This window comes from Castanea sativa, chromosome 6 (assembly GCF_040712315.1).
Source record: "Castanea sativa cultivar Marrone di Chiusa Pesio chromosome 6, ASM4071231v1".
Taxonomy (NCBI): domain Eukaryota; kingdom Viridiplantae; phylum Streptophyta; class Magnoliopsida; order Fagales; family Fagaceae; genus Castanea; species Castanea sativa.
Window position 1 is genome coordinate 19,712,088 of NC_134018.1, and position 19,093 is coordinate 19,731,180.

A 19,093-nucleotide genomic window follows, 5' to 3' on the forward strand; every position below is an offset into this window, starting at 1 on the left:
TAATGATCCAGACTGTGTTATGTGGATGGAAGATGTTCCTCCCCACGTTTACTATGTAATTCAGGCTACTTTTGGCTAATTTGTCCTAAAAAAAAAGACCATAAACACTTAAATCCAACACATAATAAAAAATCACAAAAGATGGGTATAAAGGAATTTCATAGGTAACTGAAACTTGTTTTTTTTTTTAACATGTAAATGGAACCCATTGAAATAATATGAATATCATTCTAAAATAAATTGGGTGCAAATAAAAATTCAATAATAATTTTAAAATTTTCACATAATAAGTAATTTAACTTTTGATCAAATTATGTAACTGAAACCCATTGACCTAATATAAAAGAGTAATTGAACCCCAATACATGATCGGAGTTTCAAGAAATGTCCAACTAATTCACAAATAATTAAAACCCAATTTGTAAAATATTAAAAATCACTTTGCTCAATTGTAAAATCACATGAAAGCAAATGGATTCAAAAACTCTAGTCCAAGATAAAGGTTGGCAAAATAGATTAAAGAAATTGGTCATATATACAACATTCATCTCAAAATTACAAACATATGGAATGACTGTAACCATCAGCACTCAGCAGGAAGGCTAAGGATATAATCAGACAAACATGTCTACGTTAGACATACATACATATATCATATAGTAATATGGTGGCAAATAACTTCAATTCAAGCAAATTGAAGTAGTTAGCCGATTAGGCTCTTAAAAAACACAATCTGACCTACTTAAAAGCCATTTCATCTATTTACTAACTAAATTGTCTCATGTCACTAAAGAGAAAATGCGGCATCCATCAGGGATTTTTGTTGGCTTTGCAAAATTCCACCACAATGTTATTCAACAGAAGGAAGATGATGGTTGAATTGCCTCGCCGTACAATTGATAATAGCTCTCTGATCTTGATACATGTCATTAGCTTTTGTCTTGTGTCTCCCTGTCATGACACCCTTCTACCATATTTCCGCCCATCTGTTCTTGCCAACAAAGCATCTTCTGTTCATAGCTAAAGTAGATTCAGAGACACAATTTTCTTTGCAAATACAACTTTATTTCTAGTAATACAGATTGACCACATGATGCAGCACATGAAGTAATAAATTCTAAAGAATCGATCTAGGTAGCATTTCTATTACAAAATCACTCATACACGTAGTGTTGTATAGACTTTAAAAAACCAAAATATTAGTTTTAGAGCATTTTTAGCAGCTTCTCTATATTTTTGTATTGTTTGGACAGTGAACAGTGACATTTACCTTTTATCTACCTACTTTTTCAAATACATCTTCCAACAGATTCTCTATCTTTTTTCTATCTCATTTAAATATTATTTCTTCATTCATTATTTATTCATTTTTTAACACACGTATCCCCATACTCCATCCTCACTCCTTTCTTTGCTAATTTTTTATTATATTTTATTCTTTTGCTAATGAATCATAGCACATCAGGTTTGGAGAATGACTGTTTATTATCAAAAATCTTTTTGAGTTTTAAAGAAGCTGTTGGAGCTCATTTTTCCTCCTTTTTCTGGTTTTATTCTCTATATTTTGGTTTTACCTACTCTATGCTCTTAAGCCCACTATTTAAGCTATACCAAAGAGCTTTAGCAAAATTACGGCTTAGAACAGATGGTCTTGAGATTTAGTATCAGAGAAGCATAATGGATATTAGATTTCAATCAAAGCAATTCCCTTGCCCACTTCAGCCTTAAGAGGAAGACCATCAGAGCAAATCTTCCACAGCAAAGTCGTAACCTTAAAAGAAAGTTTGAGGTTCCAAATTTTATGAAATTTCCATTTAATTTATTTGGGCTATTAACTTAGCAAGTCTTCATTGGGGCAGATTAGTTGATAATCTCATTTAACTTCATGACAACCTGATCTGAAGCAAAAAACTTAGGGAGATGCACATTAAGAGTCTGTACCATTTTTCCCCCACAAAGCTCCTTCAGCAACTCTGAATTCTATTTGGCTATAGTGCCATTAATAAGATCAGCAACTAATTAATATACGCTTCCAGATGACCCACAATTAACTTTATGCAAGATAGATGATACAAATGATAATATTGCATGATATCCTCAAGAGTGCTGCAAAATGTAGAAGTAGCAACTGCTATCATTCAAACAAATGAGTAGCTCTAGCAGATTTTTTTTTTATTTAAAATTTTAAAATCCCACATCTTTTTTTTGAGAAAATAAAATCCCACATCTAAATTGCTGAAGAAACATAAAAAGGAACTTCATCTTTATTATAAGAGTGAAATACGATCCCATGTTACAATAAACCCAACATGGGTATTTATAATAGGCTAAGCCCTATACTAACTATACACTATCCATAGTTAATAGGTTTGTAGTACAAGTATAAGACTTGACTAATACACAAAGTAGGATAGGGCCTGAGCCTATACTATTGAGCTAATATATCTTTAACATATATCATTTTGAAAGGTTCTCATTAAATACCTCTCCACTTCAATCAATTTAAGTCTAAAAATATATATACTAAATAAGCCAAACATATCAACATATGTAATATCAATAATCAAAGAATTGAAGACTTGATCATTGACACATTTGTCATTAATAAATAGTAAATCAATCAAAGAGTGACACTTCAAAATGTCAGCAATGCTGTACAAAGATAACTGGATTTTCTATATATAAAAAAATAGAATGGTAGGTTGTGAATTGTGACTAGTGTACAATGATAAAAATGATATTACAATTATAATTTGCCATATTATCAATCAAGTTATGAAAAAGTTGTAAAATTTACTGGGTATATGACATTATTGTAACTTTCTACTAATAACAATAAGATAGTGATTTATAAGACCATTGATTTACAAAATACTTTTGAGGCCATGGAGACCTATTTTGGGACGTCTAAAATGAACTAATAGATAATTCGGGAGTCACCGGTGAAGAGGTGATCCAACCTTTGAAGCAAATGGCCCCAACGAAATCTACTACACCTGACAATATGACTGTTCTTTTTACCAACAATATTGGCATATAGTAGGAAGTAGGAACCCACATTATTGATGTTATCCTGTCATGCTTAAATTCTAGAAAAATATTCCACTCAATTAACCATACTCATATACTCCTTTTCTCCAAAAACATGTCCAACCCGAAAAAGAATTTTACCCACATTATGTATGAGACAAAATGCATTTGTACCTGGCTAGCTGATTACTGACAATCTATTGGTTGCTTTTGAGACACCACACTACATGAGAATAGAATATTCAGCACCCCCCACCCTACACCCTACATGAAAACACAATTTTTATGCAATTAGGGTTTCATGATCCTTTAATTAAACATGAGTAAAGCACATGATCGGCAGAATGAGACTTAAAAAAATAATGGAGAAATTATACTTTGTGAAAAATATGGATTTATTTAATTATGAAATACATTACTTCTTATTACATATTTTGTACTAATCAACAATGAGCTAAAAGTGTACATCCAGCATCCATGGATCCAACCAACACCCTTTCACCAAGGAGGCCCTCTATCTCTCTGTTTATTTCTCTTAAGACTTTTTTTTCTCTCCTTCAATTGCAAATCGAGTGAAATTTAAGAAAATCAAAGATAGTATAATCTTTTTTTCTTTTTTTTAATTCAAAGTGGTAAGTTGTTATTAATTTAAATTTAAATCTACTACTAAAATTATTGTTTTATCTACTAGTAACTGACTAATAGTCGATCACTTAAGATTTTTTGTAAAAATATTGTAGATATAACTATTTTTTTCTTCAACGTTATTTATTCTATAGGATTTAAAATTTAATTTGTTATATATTTCCCCTTTTTTAATAAAAAATTAAAATGCAGAACAAAAAAGCCCATCAAGGCCCAATACATTTCGGACACGACATAAGCTAAACCCATAGATTTCAACCCTGTTTGGAAAAGACACAATCAGGCCGCCACACGACATGAGATGAGAATAAGCAATGTAAAACCCTATTGGTTTTGGAACAACTTCAAGCAGAAGATGGAGATAGAGGCACAGAAAGAAAGAAAGTAGATAGTGAGAAAGTGCTTTTGCAACGGCCTCTGCTTTTTCTTTGTTCTGGAAAACAAATGGGTATGGCTTTTAAATCAACAAACTCTCTTGCTTTCTTGTTGAATCATTTGGTTCCTTATTGTCATGTAAGCCTTCCATTTCATGCTCTCACTTTTTGTACTCTTACTAATAATAATGCTACTAATACTAGTTGTAGTAGTAGTAGTAGAGAAAATGTGGAAATCCATAGTCAGAATCAGAATCAGTTCTTGAGATTTGTGAGAGATCAGTGCAAAACTGGAACCATAAGGAATCTTGATCATGCCTTAGGATTGTTTGATAGAATGATTCGCATGTGCCCTTTGCCTTTGGTTAGGGATTTTACACAATTGTTGGGTGCAATTGTAAGAATGAGGCATTACTCTGTAGTCATTACTCTAATTAGACAAATGGAGTCATTAGGAATTGCTCCTGATGTGTATACTCTCACTATTATGATTAATTGCTTTTGCCATTTGAATCGGGTAGATTTCGGGTTCTCTGTCTTAGCAAGAATTTTGAAACTTGGTTACCAACCAAACCATATAACTCTGACCACTCTTGTAAAAGGGCTCTGTCTTCAAGGTAACATTTCTGGAGCTGTTAGGTTGGTAGAAGTAATGGAAAACAATGGGTACAAACCTGATGCAATTACTTGTGCAACGATAATTAATGGTTTATGTAAGGTTGGTGAGACTAATATGGCTATTAGGTTGCTCAGGAAGATGGAAGAAGGGAATTTCGAACTTGGTGTGGTGCTCTATAGCACTATCATTGACAGTTTATGTAAGGAAAGGTTAGTAACTGAGGCTTTGAACCTTTTATCTGAAATGACGAGTAAAGGCATTCAGCCAAACCTTGTCACTTACACGAGCTTAATTCAAGGCCTATGCAATTTTGGCCGTTGGAGGGAGGTTGCTACTTTGTTGAATGAGATGACGCAAAGGAAGATCATGCCAAATGTGCAAACCTTTAGCGTATTGGTGGACACACTTTGCAAGGGAGGAAAATTGATAGAGGCTAAAGAAGTTTTTGATGTGATGATTCAAAGAGGCATTCAGCCTGACACAGTCACTTACAATTCTTTGATTGATGGTTATTGTTTGCAAAACCGAATCGATGAGGCAGTTAGTGCATTTAATATGATGGTTGAGAAGGGTTGTTCACCTTCTATTTTTAGCTATAGCATATTGATCAATGTGTATTGCAAAAATAAAAGAATTGATGAGGCAATGTGTCTTTTTCATGAAATTTCCAACAAGGGAATTATTCCTAATGTTGTGACTTACAACACTCTTATAGGTGGGTTTTGTCGAGTTGGGAGACCTCATATTGCACTAGAGCTATTTCATAAGATGCAAGCTTGTGGCCAACTTCCCAATTCCCAGACATATGCTATCTTGTTAAATGGACTTTGTAAGAACAAACAAATTGCTAAGGCAATGGAATTGTTTCAGCAGGTGGAGGACAAAACGTTGTGCCATATTGTGATTTATAACGTCTTGATTGATGGTTTGTGTAATGCCGGGAAACTTATGACTGCAAGACAACTCTTCTATTGTCTCGCCTCCAAAGGATTGAAACCTAATGTTTTAACTTACACTATAATGATCAAAGGGCTTTGCAAAGAAGGACTGCTAGATGAAGCGGGTGATTTGCTTGAGAAAATGGATGGGAATGGTTGTTCACCTAACGATCGCACATATAACACAATTATCCAAGGGTTATTGCAACATAATGAAATAATAAAGGCCAGGAAATATCTCAAAATAATGGTTGACAAGGGTTATTCAACAAATGCGACCATTGCAACCATGTTAGATGACTTGCTATCGTCTAGTCAAGCTGATAAAAACATTCAAGAATTGCTTCAGGAGTTTGTGTGAAGGATTTTTAGCTTCTCAACATCAAGAGAACCTTTCATATTTTAACCCATCACAAGTCAATTTGTAAGTGACAATTTTTTTTTTTTTTTTTTTGATAGATTTGTAAGTGACAAATATTGACTTTGAGTAAATTTTATATGATATGTATTTTCTTGTCTATGCACAAGACTGTTCCTTTAACTGTTTGATCTTCCTTTGCAATATCGATGTACAATCATTTTGTTGCTCATAAGTCAGAACTTATTTTCATCAATATTCATTTGAAAATAGGGCTGTTGTGAAGCTAAATTTTGATCTTACCCATATTGGTGTAACCTAGTGAATGGAGACTTGGGATAAGCTGTAGATCTAGACGTCTTGGGTTCGATTCCCACTAGGATTTCCCTTGCCCCTTGGATTACCTGATACTTAGTTCTGGTAGATGAGGTTGTGTATCTATGGTTTACTCTCAAACATCTTGGGTTCAATCCCCACTAGGAGTTCCCTTGCCCCTTGGATTACCTGATACACAATTCTAGTAGATTGGGTCGTGTATCTATGGTTTACTCCCCAAGAGTGGGATCCAAAGGGCCCTATCTTGGTGAGGTTTCAAGTCATTAAAAAAAAAAAAAAGCAGCTAAATGTTGTTCTCGTAGAGTCTGACATTATCTTTTGGTGGTTATTTTGTCCATTGGTTGGTTGAATTATTGTTTTTTAGGTGTTTCCTCTATTTTTAAAAAAAAAATTAAGCGTAGCTATTGCATGTATGATAAGGTGTAGTGAATACCTTACGACGTGCTTCTAGTTGAATGTGCACTAGTATACTAGTATCTTAAGCTTTCTGGAGCTATATTGACATTGGACTATCGGCCAATTTAGATAAGTGTAGTTTGAATTGCTTATCAACTAAAAGAAGTTTCTTCTTTGCCCGTTAATTAGAAGATAAGAAATTCAAGTTGTATTCTGATACAAAAGTAACATGATGGTTTGGTCATCATGAATTCCAACGTCTATGCTTTAATAGGGCAGTAATGAGACCCCTACAAGTTTATGAAAAAATGAAAAATATGGTTTCTATATGGCATGGAGCAATAAAAGCTCTAACAGTGAACCTTTACTAGTGGTTGAATTATATTCAATGCGCTAAGTTTGATATTTTGAAGAGTTGATGACCTTTAGCTTAAATGACTCTCCTTTAATAATAGGGTTGAGGGTAAGGTCTTGGGTTCTAGATCTACGGGGTGCATGTGCAGCTTATCAATAAGAAAATGTTTGTTATTTTGTAAGACTAATGAGGCATTCTGTACTGTTAAAATTTAGGAAGACTAGTTCCTTAGTCTGAAGCTTATTTAGGCATATTCATGAATTAATATTGTAATAGATCATAACACAAATGGTTCAACAACCAAAAGTTGGTTAACTCGCTTTTCTTTTTTGTAAACAGATTATTTCTGTTTTTCAGGCTACACCAACATTGTTTCTAGCACTTTCAACAATCCCATATTTATCACAGGCTTTAGGCTTCCTATGTTGGACTAGATGGCCAACTATTCTTTTTTCACAATGATGAGGATCAAATGCTGGCAGTATTTTCCAACACTTTATCTCCTTTAAACTGGTATAATCAGCCAGTGGACCGGGATAATGGTTTGTTATATGGACAAGAAGGTACTGCAGACCATACGGCAAGAAGAAATGCAAGTTGGTTTCAGGCCTTTTTTTTTTTTGTTGTTGATAAATGTAAGTTGGTTTCAGGCCTTCAGTAGGACAAGTGGATATCCTTGGTTAGGAAAAGCATTAAACAAAGCTGAAGATAGCCTGTTTCTTAGTTCTGTGGCTATGGATGGTAGAGGTATGATTTCGCTTGGTTTGCCAACAAAAGTGACTCTTGTGCATTTTTCAACTTCAGAATTTCACACGGTGGTGTATTTTACTTGGCAACAAAAGATGGGAAAGCAATTGTACAAACAAGTCTACTTGGCACAGAAATAATAGTAAGCAATAATACAGGTTCGGTGCAAATGGTGACACTGTGAGTAATGTTGATAATTTTTTATCCGAGTATGATAATGGCAGGTCAGGACATTATGATGGGGAAGTTTCAGGAATGAAGTACATATATTTTTGCTGTGCCCTTGAGATTGTTGGAGTTCAAACAGTATAATTTTTGTTTCGTGTTTTTAGGCAATTTCTTAATTATGCTTAAGAAATTTATTTGAATTTTAAAATGAAAATGCTACAGAAACTAAATACTAGACTCAGAATTTGTTTTCAACTCATGTGGCTTATCTTGGATTTCGAAAAAAAAAATTTATCATTATTAAATTTTGAACTTGCCTTTGTCGCAATGGTTGGTATTTACACTTTGAACACACTGGTCAGTGATAAAATAAAAAAAAAAAAAAAAAAAAAAATACTAATAATAAAAAGGAATTTTTTTTCCTAATCTTGTGGTGTAATAATATAATTTTGCTATTGATTTCACCATGAAAAGTGTTACGAAAGAGATCGAATGAGTTTGCAAAAAATAAATGATGCAATATTTCATTTTTGTTATTGTTGATAAAGGGGTGTAAACCATTTCATCACTTTAAATATCTCACAACCATATGGGTTTAATTTTATCTCTGTGGTGTTCCAGTCATCGTTAGTACTTATCAAAAAAAAAAATCATTCATTATCGGTACATTTTCCCTTCCTTTGAATTGATCCCCTCTCGAATAAATTTTATGTCGTAGTGTTGGAGCATTGATCTGCTCCATTGACTTTGTTTATTTGGTGTCTCTTGGGTGTTTCCCTCTTCAATGCAGGATGTGTTTGTGGCATGGAAAGAGGGGGTGGATTGCCGGGAAAGGTTTTGGGATGAAATGGCATTGTAGACGACTAAATTTCTTAGTTCGAAATAAATCAAACAAGTAAAATAGTTTCACAAATGCGAATTTGTATTGATAAATGTGTGGTACAATTCTCTGTAATTACAAAAGAGTGATCCTCTGATTCGATCTCCTTGAAAGATTTATTGATTGGAATTGTGGTAATGTGATTTTGATTTGAACATAAGATATTCTTCAATTTGGCTGAGGAATGGATCGAAGATCTTTGAAACGGAATTACAATGAATCTCTGGCTATGAGCTTGTTAGAAATTCTTTGTTCTTCGTGTTCTTCGTGTGTTCTTCGTGTTCTTCGTGTTTGAAGGTTTGTGGTGGAAGTTCTTCGGTGCTTTAGAGGCTTGATTCCGTAGAGCTTCGTTGATTTATGGTTTGTCGAGGTTTCTGGAAGCTTTTGAGCTTGATTCCAGTGAACTTTGAGATTTAGGAATATGATTTGGATGATTCCTCTTTGATTGTTCTTCGTATTTGAAGGTTTGTGGTGGAAGTTCTTCGGGGCTTTGGAGGCTTGAATCCGTAGAGCTTCACCAATTTGTGGTTTGTTGAGGTTTCTGGAGGCTTTTGAGCTTGATTCCAGTGGACTTTGAGATCTGGACGAGTAGTTTGGATGATTTTGCTTCGAATGTTGTTTGTATTCGAGGTTGAAGTTCTTGAAGTTCTTGGAGGCTTCGGGGTTTGATTCCGGCAGAGCTTCTGGATTTCTGAACTCAAGATCTCCTCTTCCTTCTCTCTGTCTTGTCTGTGTTGTCCTCTGTGTCCTCGGTGTCCTCTCTGTTGTCTCCCCGGTGTCCTCCTAAATGTTTTTAGAAAGGCTTCTATTTATAGGAGTTTAGGGGTAGGTGAGCGACACGTGGCGGAGTTTGATTGGTGACACTTGTCACAGCTTGATTGGTCCGCTTATGTCATCGCTTACACGTGATGAGTGCTTGTGTCACTGCTTACACGTGCGAGGCTGCCTGTGTCATCGCTTACATGTGCGGAGCTGCTTGTGTCATCGCTTACATGTGCGGAGCTGCTTGTGTCATTGCTTACACCTGCGAAGCTACTTGTGTCATTGCTTACACCTGCTGATGCAGTTTCATGCCTTTATTTCAATGACACTTGGCAAATTTCTATTGGTTTCTGAATAGTGATGGCAAAACCTAGCAGCAGTTCGTGGCGCCTTGTAATTGGCTGTATTTTGTGAACTTGGTAGTATGATGTGTCAGCTTGTGATAGGTCGGGAATTTTCCCTCTCTACAAATGCCCCCTCGAGACTCGTTCGTGCACACAGTTTTGGAGTGGGGTGAGCGAATGAGTCTTGAAAAAAATGGATTCCTTTTTATACTTGACTCTTCTAGTGAAATAGCTGAAGGTGGTGGAGCTTTTAGCAGGATGAAGTAATTGCAGAAGAGTAGACCCACCCACATGAAAGGTTTTGATGAGACTGAGAAGGGGTCTGCCCGTATTTGAATGTACTCGTGTGACCGAGCTTTCTGAGCAAAGGTTAAGTCAAAGTAATTTCAGAAGAGTATTCAATGGTACTTGGAGTGGGTTGGTGGGGCTGAAAGTTATTTGCAAGAAGTTGGATGTACTTGCAAGATTGAAACATTTCGGTAGATGTTAAGCTGAGGTAATTTCAGAAGAGTATTTTGGATTGTTGGTGGCGATCACAGGGTGTTGAAGATGGAGAAGAGGTGAGAATGTTGGCATACAGCATGCAGAGCTCTGGAGCTAGCCTCTTATTTTTAAGGATTTCTGGTGAAGTTATAGCTGAAGGGTATACTTCGGATTACAGAGAGAATATGTGGGAGTGTGGTTGAATGTGCATGCGTTATCGCATCACTCTGGTTAAGTTGAGGTAATTTCAGAAGAGAATTTTGGGTTTGTTGATGTTGATGGTGAAAGAAGATGGTGATGAAGCCAAGTGAATAGGTGAGACATATGACACCATGGCCTTGACCCTGCATGTTGGGGACTCTCTGGAGTAGATGTCTCTGGGACGTACACCTTCGGATGTGGGACTGGCTGCATGCTGAATGATGTCCGACGGCAAGTCATTGAATGTGCCTGTGTGACTGGACCATACTGACGGACATTAAGTTGAAGTAATTTCAGAAGTATATTTTCTGAAATTCTTCAAGCTGATCTTAAGTTGGAGTAATTCCAGAAAGTGTGTTTTGTGGTACCAGCAATGATGACCTTTGGACCCCATGATGGCGGAAACATGGGATGAGGCTTTGGTAACCCTTCACCTACGCCAAAGGCTAATTTCTGATGAGCTGGTACTCTGGAGGTCATCACAAGCGTTGGATGGGAGACAATTTGTAGGATACCCCAACACTTCTTACCATCTTCACTTGATGCAACTTTATTGGGAAAGCATAACAAATGAAAGATGGAACTAACTTGTGATCCTGGTTTTAGAAACCAGCCAAGCTGCTGTTTGTTCCGAACCACCGCTTCTATTGGGAGACCAAACAGTTGAAGAGAGACTACGGAAGCCCTGGTCTTAGGAACGGGTGTCTCTGCTGGACTTGGATTTCCTGGTGAACCAAATCCAAGAAAGCATGGAACAACGATGCCGACCTTGTTATGAATAACTCTATGAACAAACGTGGTCATTATGTGAGGAAACAAAATTTGTTTGAATCCTAAAATAGTGATGATGTTGTGAGAAGGGTTGCTACTGAACCATGAAGGGGTTGATTTCAAACTGATCATGAAGTGATCTTGGTTGCTCGGTATTGAGAATGACGAGACCATAGTGAGAACTGGCTGTGAGAAGGAGGATTTGAAAATTTGAAAGAAGCAAATCTTCATTTCATGACTCAGTGTATGTGTTTTTTTTTTTTTGATGGATTTAGCGGATCCGGCCCTTCTATTTATAGTGAAGAGATGAAGAATGGTAGCTGGGTGGTTTAAGACTAGCGGATGAGACTTCTCGGTGGGAACGGTGGATGAGAATTGGTAGGCGCCGAATGGGAACGGTGGATGAGAATGGTGGGCGCCGAATGGGAACGTTAGGTTGGAGACTGGTAGGCACCGACGAAAATAATAGGTTGAAGCAGTGACCCAATGTAATTTCAATTCTGAGACATACTTGTGAGAGTTCGTCTGTTTTTGAAAGGGGAGCCTTGATCAAGTCTGGAGGATAATTTTGAGGGAATCCGGACCAAATGGATGGATCTCAAATTATGATCTTGAGAGCTTAAATTTTGGATACCGCTAGTACTTTGGAGAAGCGGATGTAGTCTCTAAGTCCAAAACAAATACCTAGATTTCAAAATTAAAATCTTTGCGAAAACTTGATAGGACAAGTTTTGCTTGAACATCTTGATTTTCGGTCAGAGTTTACATCAAAGCCAATAGCTGTAGAATCACACTATTTGAGCAATTTTTGGATTCTCAAATGAATAAATAGAACCAAAAATTGGAAAGCACACGAAAAATTGAGCAAGACAGGTCAATCTTAAAAATTTTGACTTTTGGTCAAAATTTGTGCAAAAGTCAAATTTTTTAGAAATTGGACTGTTGTGCAATTTTCGAATCTCGGTTGAAGAAACAGACTCCAAAATTGGAAAGTACACGAAAAATTGAGCCAGACAGGTCAATCTTAAAAATTTTGACTTTTGGTCAAAATTTGTGCAAAAGTCAATTTTCTTAGAAATTGAACTGTTGTGCAATTTTCGAGCTTCGGTTGAAGAAACAAGCCCCAAAATTGGAAAGTACGTGAAAAATTGAGTGGGACAGGTCCATTTTGAAAATTTTGACTTTTTTTTTTTTTTTTTGGGTCAAAGTCTTAATTTGTCAAAGGTTTTTTTGTTTTTTTTTTTTTTTTTTTTTCAGGCGGTCCGGTCCGGGTCGGGATTTCGGGTTGAACCGGTTTGATGACGTCATCCGTGACGTCATCGGATTGGCCTGGCGCGTGTGGCGCGTGGTGACGATGGTCCGGCGCGTGTAGGCGCGTGGAGCTTGTTGGCGGCGCGTGTCACTTCGTCGGAGCTTCAAGCGGCGCGTGGAGGCGCGTGGCACATCGTTTGGGCTTGAAATTTTCAGATCTTGTAATCATTAGGCCGTAGAAGACTGCTATGTGGTCCGTTTTGTGAAATTGTGCACAGATTTGCACAGTTTTGATGGACTAAACTGGTGGTCATCGCGAGCTTGTGGCGGCGCGTGGTGGCGCGTGGCTGATCTTTTGGACTTAAAAATTTCAGGTTTTGTAGATCGAAGGCCGATAGCTCTAATGGTGGTATTAGTTTTGTAAAATTGTTCTCAGATTTGCGCAGATTTGAATGAGAAACTGGCGGGTCGCTGAAAATTCTTGGCCATGTGTGGCGGCGCGTGGCCGGGTATCTGGGCCTGAAATTTTCAGGTTAGGTGGATCGAAGGCGGTAGAAGACTCCTGTGGTGTCGATTTGTGAAATAAGGTCTGGATTAACACAAACTTGCACGAGAAAGTCGAGGGTCATTGGTGGACTAATGGCTTTCTTTCTCGCTGGTCTAAGTATTTGGTGGCCCCCCAGACATGATGCAGAAATTCTGGTGGCGGCCCTGACAGGATGAAGACATTATGGAGGCTGCCGAATGTTGATTCTTTGGGTCATCTTTGTCAGAGAACTTTGAAAATTTGGAAGAGAAGCAGCATTGTTGGACTTCTCCTCTCTCTTTTTTTTTGTCTCATTTCAGAAATTTTTCTATATAAAGCCATACGGGCATACATACATTTATTCAAAGTGTAATCTTCTGAATAAAAGTGTAGAGATCTTTTTTTTTTTTTTTTTTTTATATATATATTTTTTTAATTCATTATTTATTTATGCAATGAGATTTTCTTCTGACTTTGCTTTTTTTGTTGTTGCTTGTTTTTGTTTTGCAGCTCAGTTTCCTTGATCTTTGGGTTTTGATATCAAACTTCACGCTGACGTTCTCATAGAAGTGTTTGCCTTCATTTGGTGACTTTGTATTTCATTGATAGCAACATTGCAAGAACGTATGCCTTCATGTTGTTACATTCTTTTCTTGCATCAACAATCTTTTAGTGATATTCGTCTTTGCAACGACGTTTCCATAAGGATATTCAGCTAGGTAATAATGCTATCGCCCATAAAGCTACGTCAACACTTCATTTGCACAAAAGCTATGCCAACATTCATCTTTGCCATGAAGCTACGTTAACACTTTATTTGCACAGAAGTCATGCCAACATTCATCTTTGCTATGAAGCTACGTCAACACTTCATTTGCACAAAAGCCATGCCAACATTCATCTTTGCCATGAAGCTACGTCAACACTTCATTTGCATCGAAGGTGGGCCAATAGTTCATCTATATTGAAGTCGTGCCGACATCCATTTTTGTCATGCAGTCGTGTCAACACTCCATTTGCACAGAAGCTATGCCAACATTTATTTTTGTCATGAAGCTACGTCAACACTTCATTTGCACAGAAGCTATGCCAACATTCATCTTTGTCATAAAGCTACGTTAATATTTCATTCAAAGAAGCTATGCCAATATTCATTTTTGCCATGAAGTAACGTCAACACTTCCTTCGCATCAAAGCCGTGCCAACATTCATTTTTGCCATGAAGTCGTGTCAACACTCCATTTGCACAGAAGCCATGTCAACGTTCATTTTTGCCATGAAGCTATGTCAACACTTCATTTGCACAGAAGCTGCACTAATATTGGCCTTTATAATGAAGCTTGAAGTTTCAAGAAGCTCCCATCAAGACTTTGAGGATGCAAAGAGATGCCAATAAAACCTTGAAGATGTGAGAAGAATGCCGCCATGATTTTGACATTGCACGAACATGCCCTTAGAGGAGAGATGATGCAACATCAACTTCAGATGTTGGAGGAAGGTGACATTGTCCAGATTTTAGAGACTTGATGTGAAACAACACCACTCAGAAGGGAGATGATGTGGTTCGAATTTCAGAGTTGTGAAGTGACACATCCTAGAAGAGAGACAATATAGCCTAGACTTGAAAGGTACAAAAAAGATGCCCCCAGGAGATAAGTGATGCAAAGTATACTTCAGAGACGTGAGAATATGTCCACAAAAGATGAGCAATGCCATGCAGACTCCATTCCTTGCAACAGAGGTTGAGGATTTTATTTTACTCCACAACCGAGAATCAAGTTATCATTATTTCAAGGAAAGCTACGTAACACCAATTCTTTGCAGCTATCACTTTCTACCACAATGATCTTTGAACATCATATAGTGAGCAATTGATTGATCTTAAGCGACGCCTTGCCAATCAAAGGGTTCTTGAAAGCATGTTGACGACCTTTGGACAAACTCTTCAAGCTAGACTGACAATCCTTCTTCTTTTTATGTGACTGAACTTAGTGAAAAGTACTAAGCTGCCTACGTACCCTGGAGAGGGATCAAGTCATTTACGTAGTTCAACCAAATTTTTTTTTAATTTTTTTTAATTTTTCTTTTGCTTTGTTTTTGATGATTTTTTTTTTCTTTTGTTTTGTTTTTGATGATTTTTTTTCTTTTGTTTTGTTTTTTTTTCTTTTGCTTTGTTTTTTTTTCTTTTGTTTTTTTTTTGTTTTTTTTTTTTGTTTTTTTTTTTGTTTTTTTTTTTGTTTTTTTTTTTTTTTACAAAAAGGGAGGGCTCACGTGTGTAATCCTTGCCCTACACCCCACGGCATTTCATGGGTACCAATTGTGCAATAGTGGGTATCATCTCTAATCGAACCCGAGACCTTGGCCTCAAGGGTGACATGGACATCCAACCACTACGCCACACTCACAAGTGGTGACATAGAGTGGGATTAATTTCTCCTTATTTGTGCACTTTCAAAGGTAATGGGAAAACATCATGTACCCTTGTAGTGCTGCAGTGGGTAGTTTAAACTCTTACCGAGGAGCAAGTCTTGATTTTGAAGCATAGAAGCGTTTGAGGAACTTCCCATTGATGGGGCCGATCCTTACACCCTCTTGATTAATCAATTTGTAAGCCTTATTGGTGTTTGCCCCTTGCCAGAGAGTTGGAAGTACATCACAAGCAATGGTCACATGGTTTGACCCGACAACTTCATCAAGGTCTAGATCAATCTTGTTTTCTTTGGCAAGCTTCATGATTTGTTCTTTGAAGACGAAGCATTTTTGAATTGGGTGGCCAATGATGCGATGATATTTGCAATAGTTAGGGTCATCAACTTTCCCTATGTCTTCTGGTCGCTTGCATTCTGGCAATTCAACCAGCTGTAATTGCAATAGTTGTTCTAAGATGTTTGACACATCTTCATTGGGGAACGGATATGATTTTTGCTCACGTTCCTTAAAGGTCAGACGACGCACTTCGTTCTTTTGCCATCCTCCAAGTTGTTTTTCATTTGTCTTTGCTCCTCTCCTTGGAACCCTAACTATGGTAGTGTTAACAGTTATTGGGTCTTTGAGATTGCCTTTTGCATTCCTGTCATTCATCTTTATTTCCTTTTTGCTTTCCTCAGGTATAGGAGGTTTCATATTTTCATGGCAAGAAATACTCAATTCCATGTCGTGCGCACGAGTTGCCAATTCTTCGAATGTTCGGGGTTTTACCCCTTGTAGGATGTACAGAAGTCCCCAATGCATGCCTTGGATGCACATTTCTACAGCAGATATTTCAGAAAGTCTATCCTTACAGTCTAGACTCAAAGAACGCCACCGACTGATGTAGTCAACAACGGGTTCATCTTTCCACTGCTTAGTATTGGTAAGCTCCATCATGCTTACCGTGCGGTGCGTGCTGTAAAACCGGTTAAGGAACTCCCTTTCCAACTGATCCCAACTATCAATCGACTCAGGTTCCAAGTCTGTATACCAATCAAAGGCGTTTCCTTTCAGTGAACGAACAAACTGCTTTACAAAGAGGCCTCCTTGAGTCCCTGCGTTCTCACAGGTTTCTACAAAGTGAGCAATGTGTTGCTTAGGGTTTCCCTTGCCATCGAATTGTAAGAACTTGGGGGGTTGATACCCATTTGGCATTCTCATATTGTCAATGCGCTTCGTATAAGGTTTTGAATACATGAGAGAATGTGTGGAAGAACCTCCATATTGTGCTCGTATGGTGTTCGTTATCATGTCCTGCAGCTGTTGGACAGATATCGAGGCCATTGAGGTGGATTGTTCTTGTCGGGGAGTGTTTTCAATTTATTTCCCTTCATCATCCTTTGCAGATGCGATTTTATGACCATGGCTTGATTCACCAAGATCTTGTACTTCGAGTTTGTTCATTAAAGTTGCAATTTGGAGGTCCTTATCTTCAAGTGCTTTTGTGAGAAGGACGACCCTTTGTTCCATTTCAGCCATCTTTTCTTCCATGGTAGAGGTGTTAGTCATCATGACTGACACAACTTCCACAGATGATGGAGAAGGAAGTGAATTGAAGTGAGCACGTGAAATCTCATCTTTTGGGTTCCCTTTGATGAGAGAGAAATCGTGCGACCAGCTTCTTGTGGAGGAAGAAGGGGATTTGCCCCCATACTTGAGGTGTTCCAAGATGGAGATGTCCTTGTTGATGACCTTGTTTCTTTTAAGAGGGTCTAAGGAGATAATTGTCTGGACCTTGGCTTCCTTGGTTGATTGAGATTGAAGCTTATTGTGAGCTTTAGGTTGGCTACAATTGATTGCTCCAATGCAACTGTTGGTGGTAGCCGTACCAAGTTTAATTGAAGTAGCTATTGTTGAAGCTTGAATGTTCTTGCTAGAGGCCATTGAAGTTGGTAGCAAGATGATGAAGATTTTTTTTTCTTTGAAGGAGAATGAGATGAGAGGCATAGATGTCCCACCGGGCGTGCCAGAATTTGTAGACGACTAAATTTCTTAGTTCGAAATAAATCAAACAAGTAAAATAGTTTCACAAATGCGAATTTGTATTGATAAATGTGTGGTACAATTCTCTGTAATTACAAAAGAGTGATCCTCTGATTCGATCTCCTTGAAAGATTTATTGATTGGAATTGTGGTAATGTGATTTTGATTTGAACATAAGATATTCTTCAATTTGGCTGAGGAATGGATCGAAGATCTTTGAAACGGAATTACAATGAATCTCTAGCTATGAGCTTGTTAGAAATTCTTTGTTCTTCGTGTTCTTCGTGTGTTCTTCGTGTTCTTCGTGTTTGAAGGTTTGTGGTGGAAGTTCTTCGGTGCTTTAGAGGCTTGATTCCGTAGAGCTTCGTTGATTTATGGTTTGTCGAGGTTTCTGGAGGCTTTTGAGCTTGATTCCAGTGAACTTTGAGATTTAGGAATATGATTTGGATGATTCCTCTTTGATTGTTCTTCGTATTTGAAGGTTTGTGGTGGAAGTTCTTCGGGGCTTTGGAGGCTTGAATCCGTAGAGCTTCACCAATTTGTGGTTTGTTGAGGTTTCTGGAGGCTTTTGAGCTTGATTCCAGTGGACTTTGAGATCTGGACGAGTAGTTTGGATGATTTTGCTTCGAATGTTGTTTGTATTCGAGGTTGAAGTTCTTGAAGTTCTTGGAGGCTTCGGGGTTTGATTCCGGCAGAGCTTCTGGATTTCTGAACTCAAGATCTCCTCTTCCTTCTCTCTGTCTTGTCTGTGTTGTCCTCTGTGTCCTCGGTGTCCTCTCTGTTGTCTCCCCGGTGTCCTCCTAAATGTTTTTAGAAAGGCTTCTATTTATAGGAGTTTAGGGGTAGGTGAGCGACACGTGGCGGAGTTTGATTGGTGACACTTGTCACAGCTTGATTGGTCCGCTTATGTCATCGCTTACACGTGCTGAGTGCTTGTGTCACTGCTTACACGTGCGAGGCTGCCTGTGTCATCGCTTACATGTGCGGAGCTGCTTGTGTCATCGCTTACATGTGCGGAGCTGCTTGTGTCATTGCTTACACCTGCGAAGCTACTTGTGTCATTGCTTACACCTGCTGATGCAGTTTCATGCCTTTATTTCAATGACACTTGGCAAATTTCTATTGGTTTCTGAATAGTGATGGCAAAACCTAGCAGCAGTTCGTGGCGCCTTGTAATTGGCTGTATTTTGTGAACTTGGTAGTATGATGTGTCAGCTTGTGATAGGTCGGGAATTTTCCCTCTCTACAGGCATGTTGTTCCGTTGTGTCTTTATGTGTTGCATATGGCGAGAGTGGAATGCTCAGTGTGTGGTTTAGTTGATATCTCTTTCTGATCAAGACATTGTTATTAAGTGGACCTCGCCAACTTTTTCATTTTCTGCATAAGGATTTCTAGATTTTCTGGATATTAGTTACTGTTTTTCTTTTCTTTTATTTTCAATTCTTTTTTTCGTTCT

At 37.7% G+C, this 19,093-nt stretch overlaps 1 protein-coding gene across 4 annotated transcripts; it reads left to right on the forward strand.

The window, feature by feature from the left end:
- Positions 1-3,958: 3,958 nt before the first annotated feature.
- On the forward strand, positions 3,959-19,093 carry LOC142637920 (uncharacterized). Of its 4 annotated transcripts, XM_075811887.1 has the most exons (4): positions 4,120-6,030; positions 7,391-7,614; positions 7,702-8,816; positions 18,886-19,093. In XM_075811887.1, exon 1 carries the CDS (start codon positions 4,120-4,122, stop codon positions 5,965-5,967), a length of 1,848 nt encoding a protein of 615 aa, XP_075668002.1. In that variant the 3' UTR covers positions 5,968-6,030; positions 7,391-7,614; positions 7,702-8,816; positions 18,886-19,093. The 4 variants fall into 4 exon arrangements, 3 of the variants coding, with proteins under 3 accessions (XP_075668002.1, XP_075668001.1, XP_075668003.1); XR_012844936.1 differs by having other exon boundaries at positions 3,959-4,123; positions 7,391-8,816; XM_075811886.1 differs by having other exon boundaries at positions 7,391-8,816.

Excerpts from the sequence above, each read along its gene's own strand:
- LOC142637920 (XM_075811886.1), top strand. The coding sequence starts at position 4,120 with ATGGGTATGGCTTTTAAATCAACAAACTCTCTTGCTTTCTTGTTGAAT.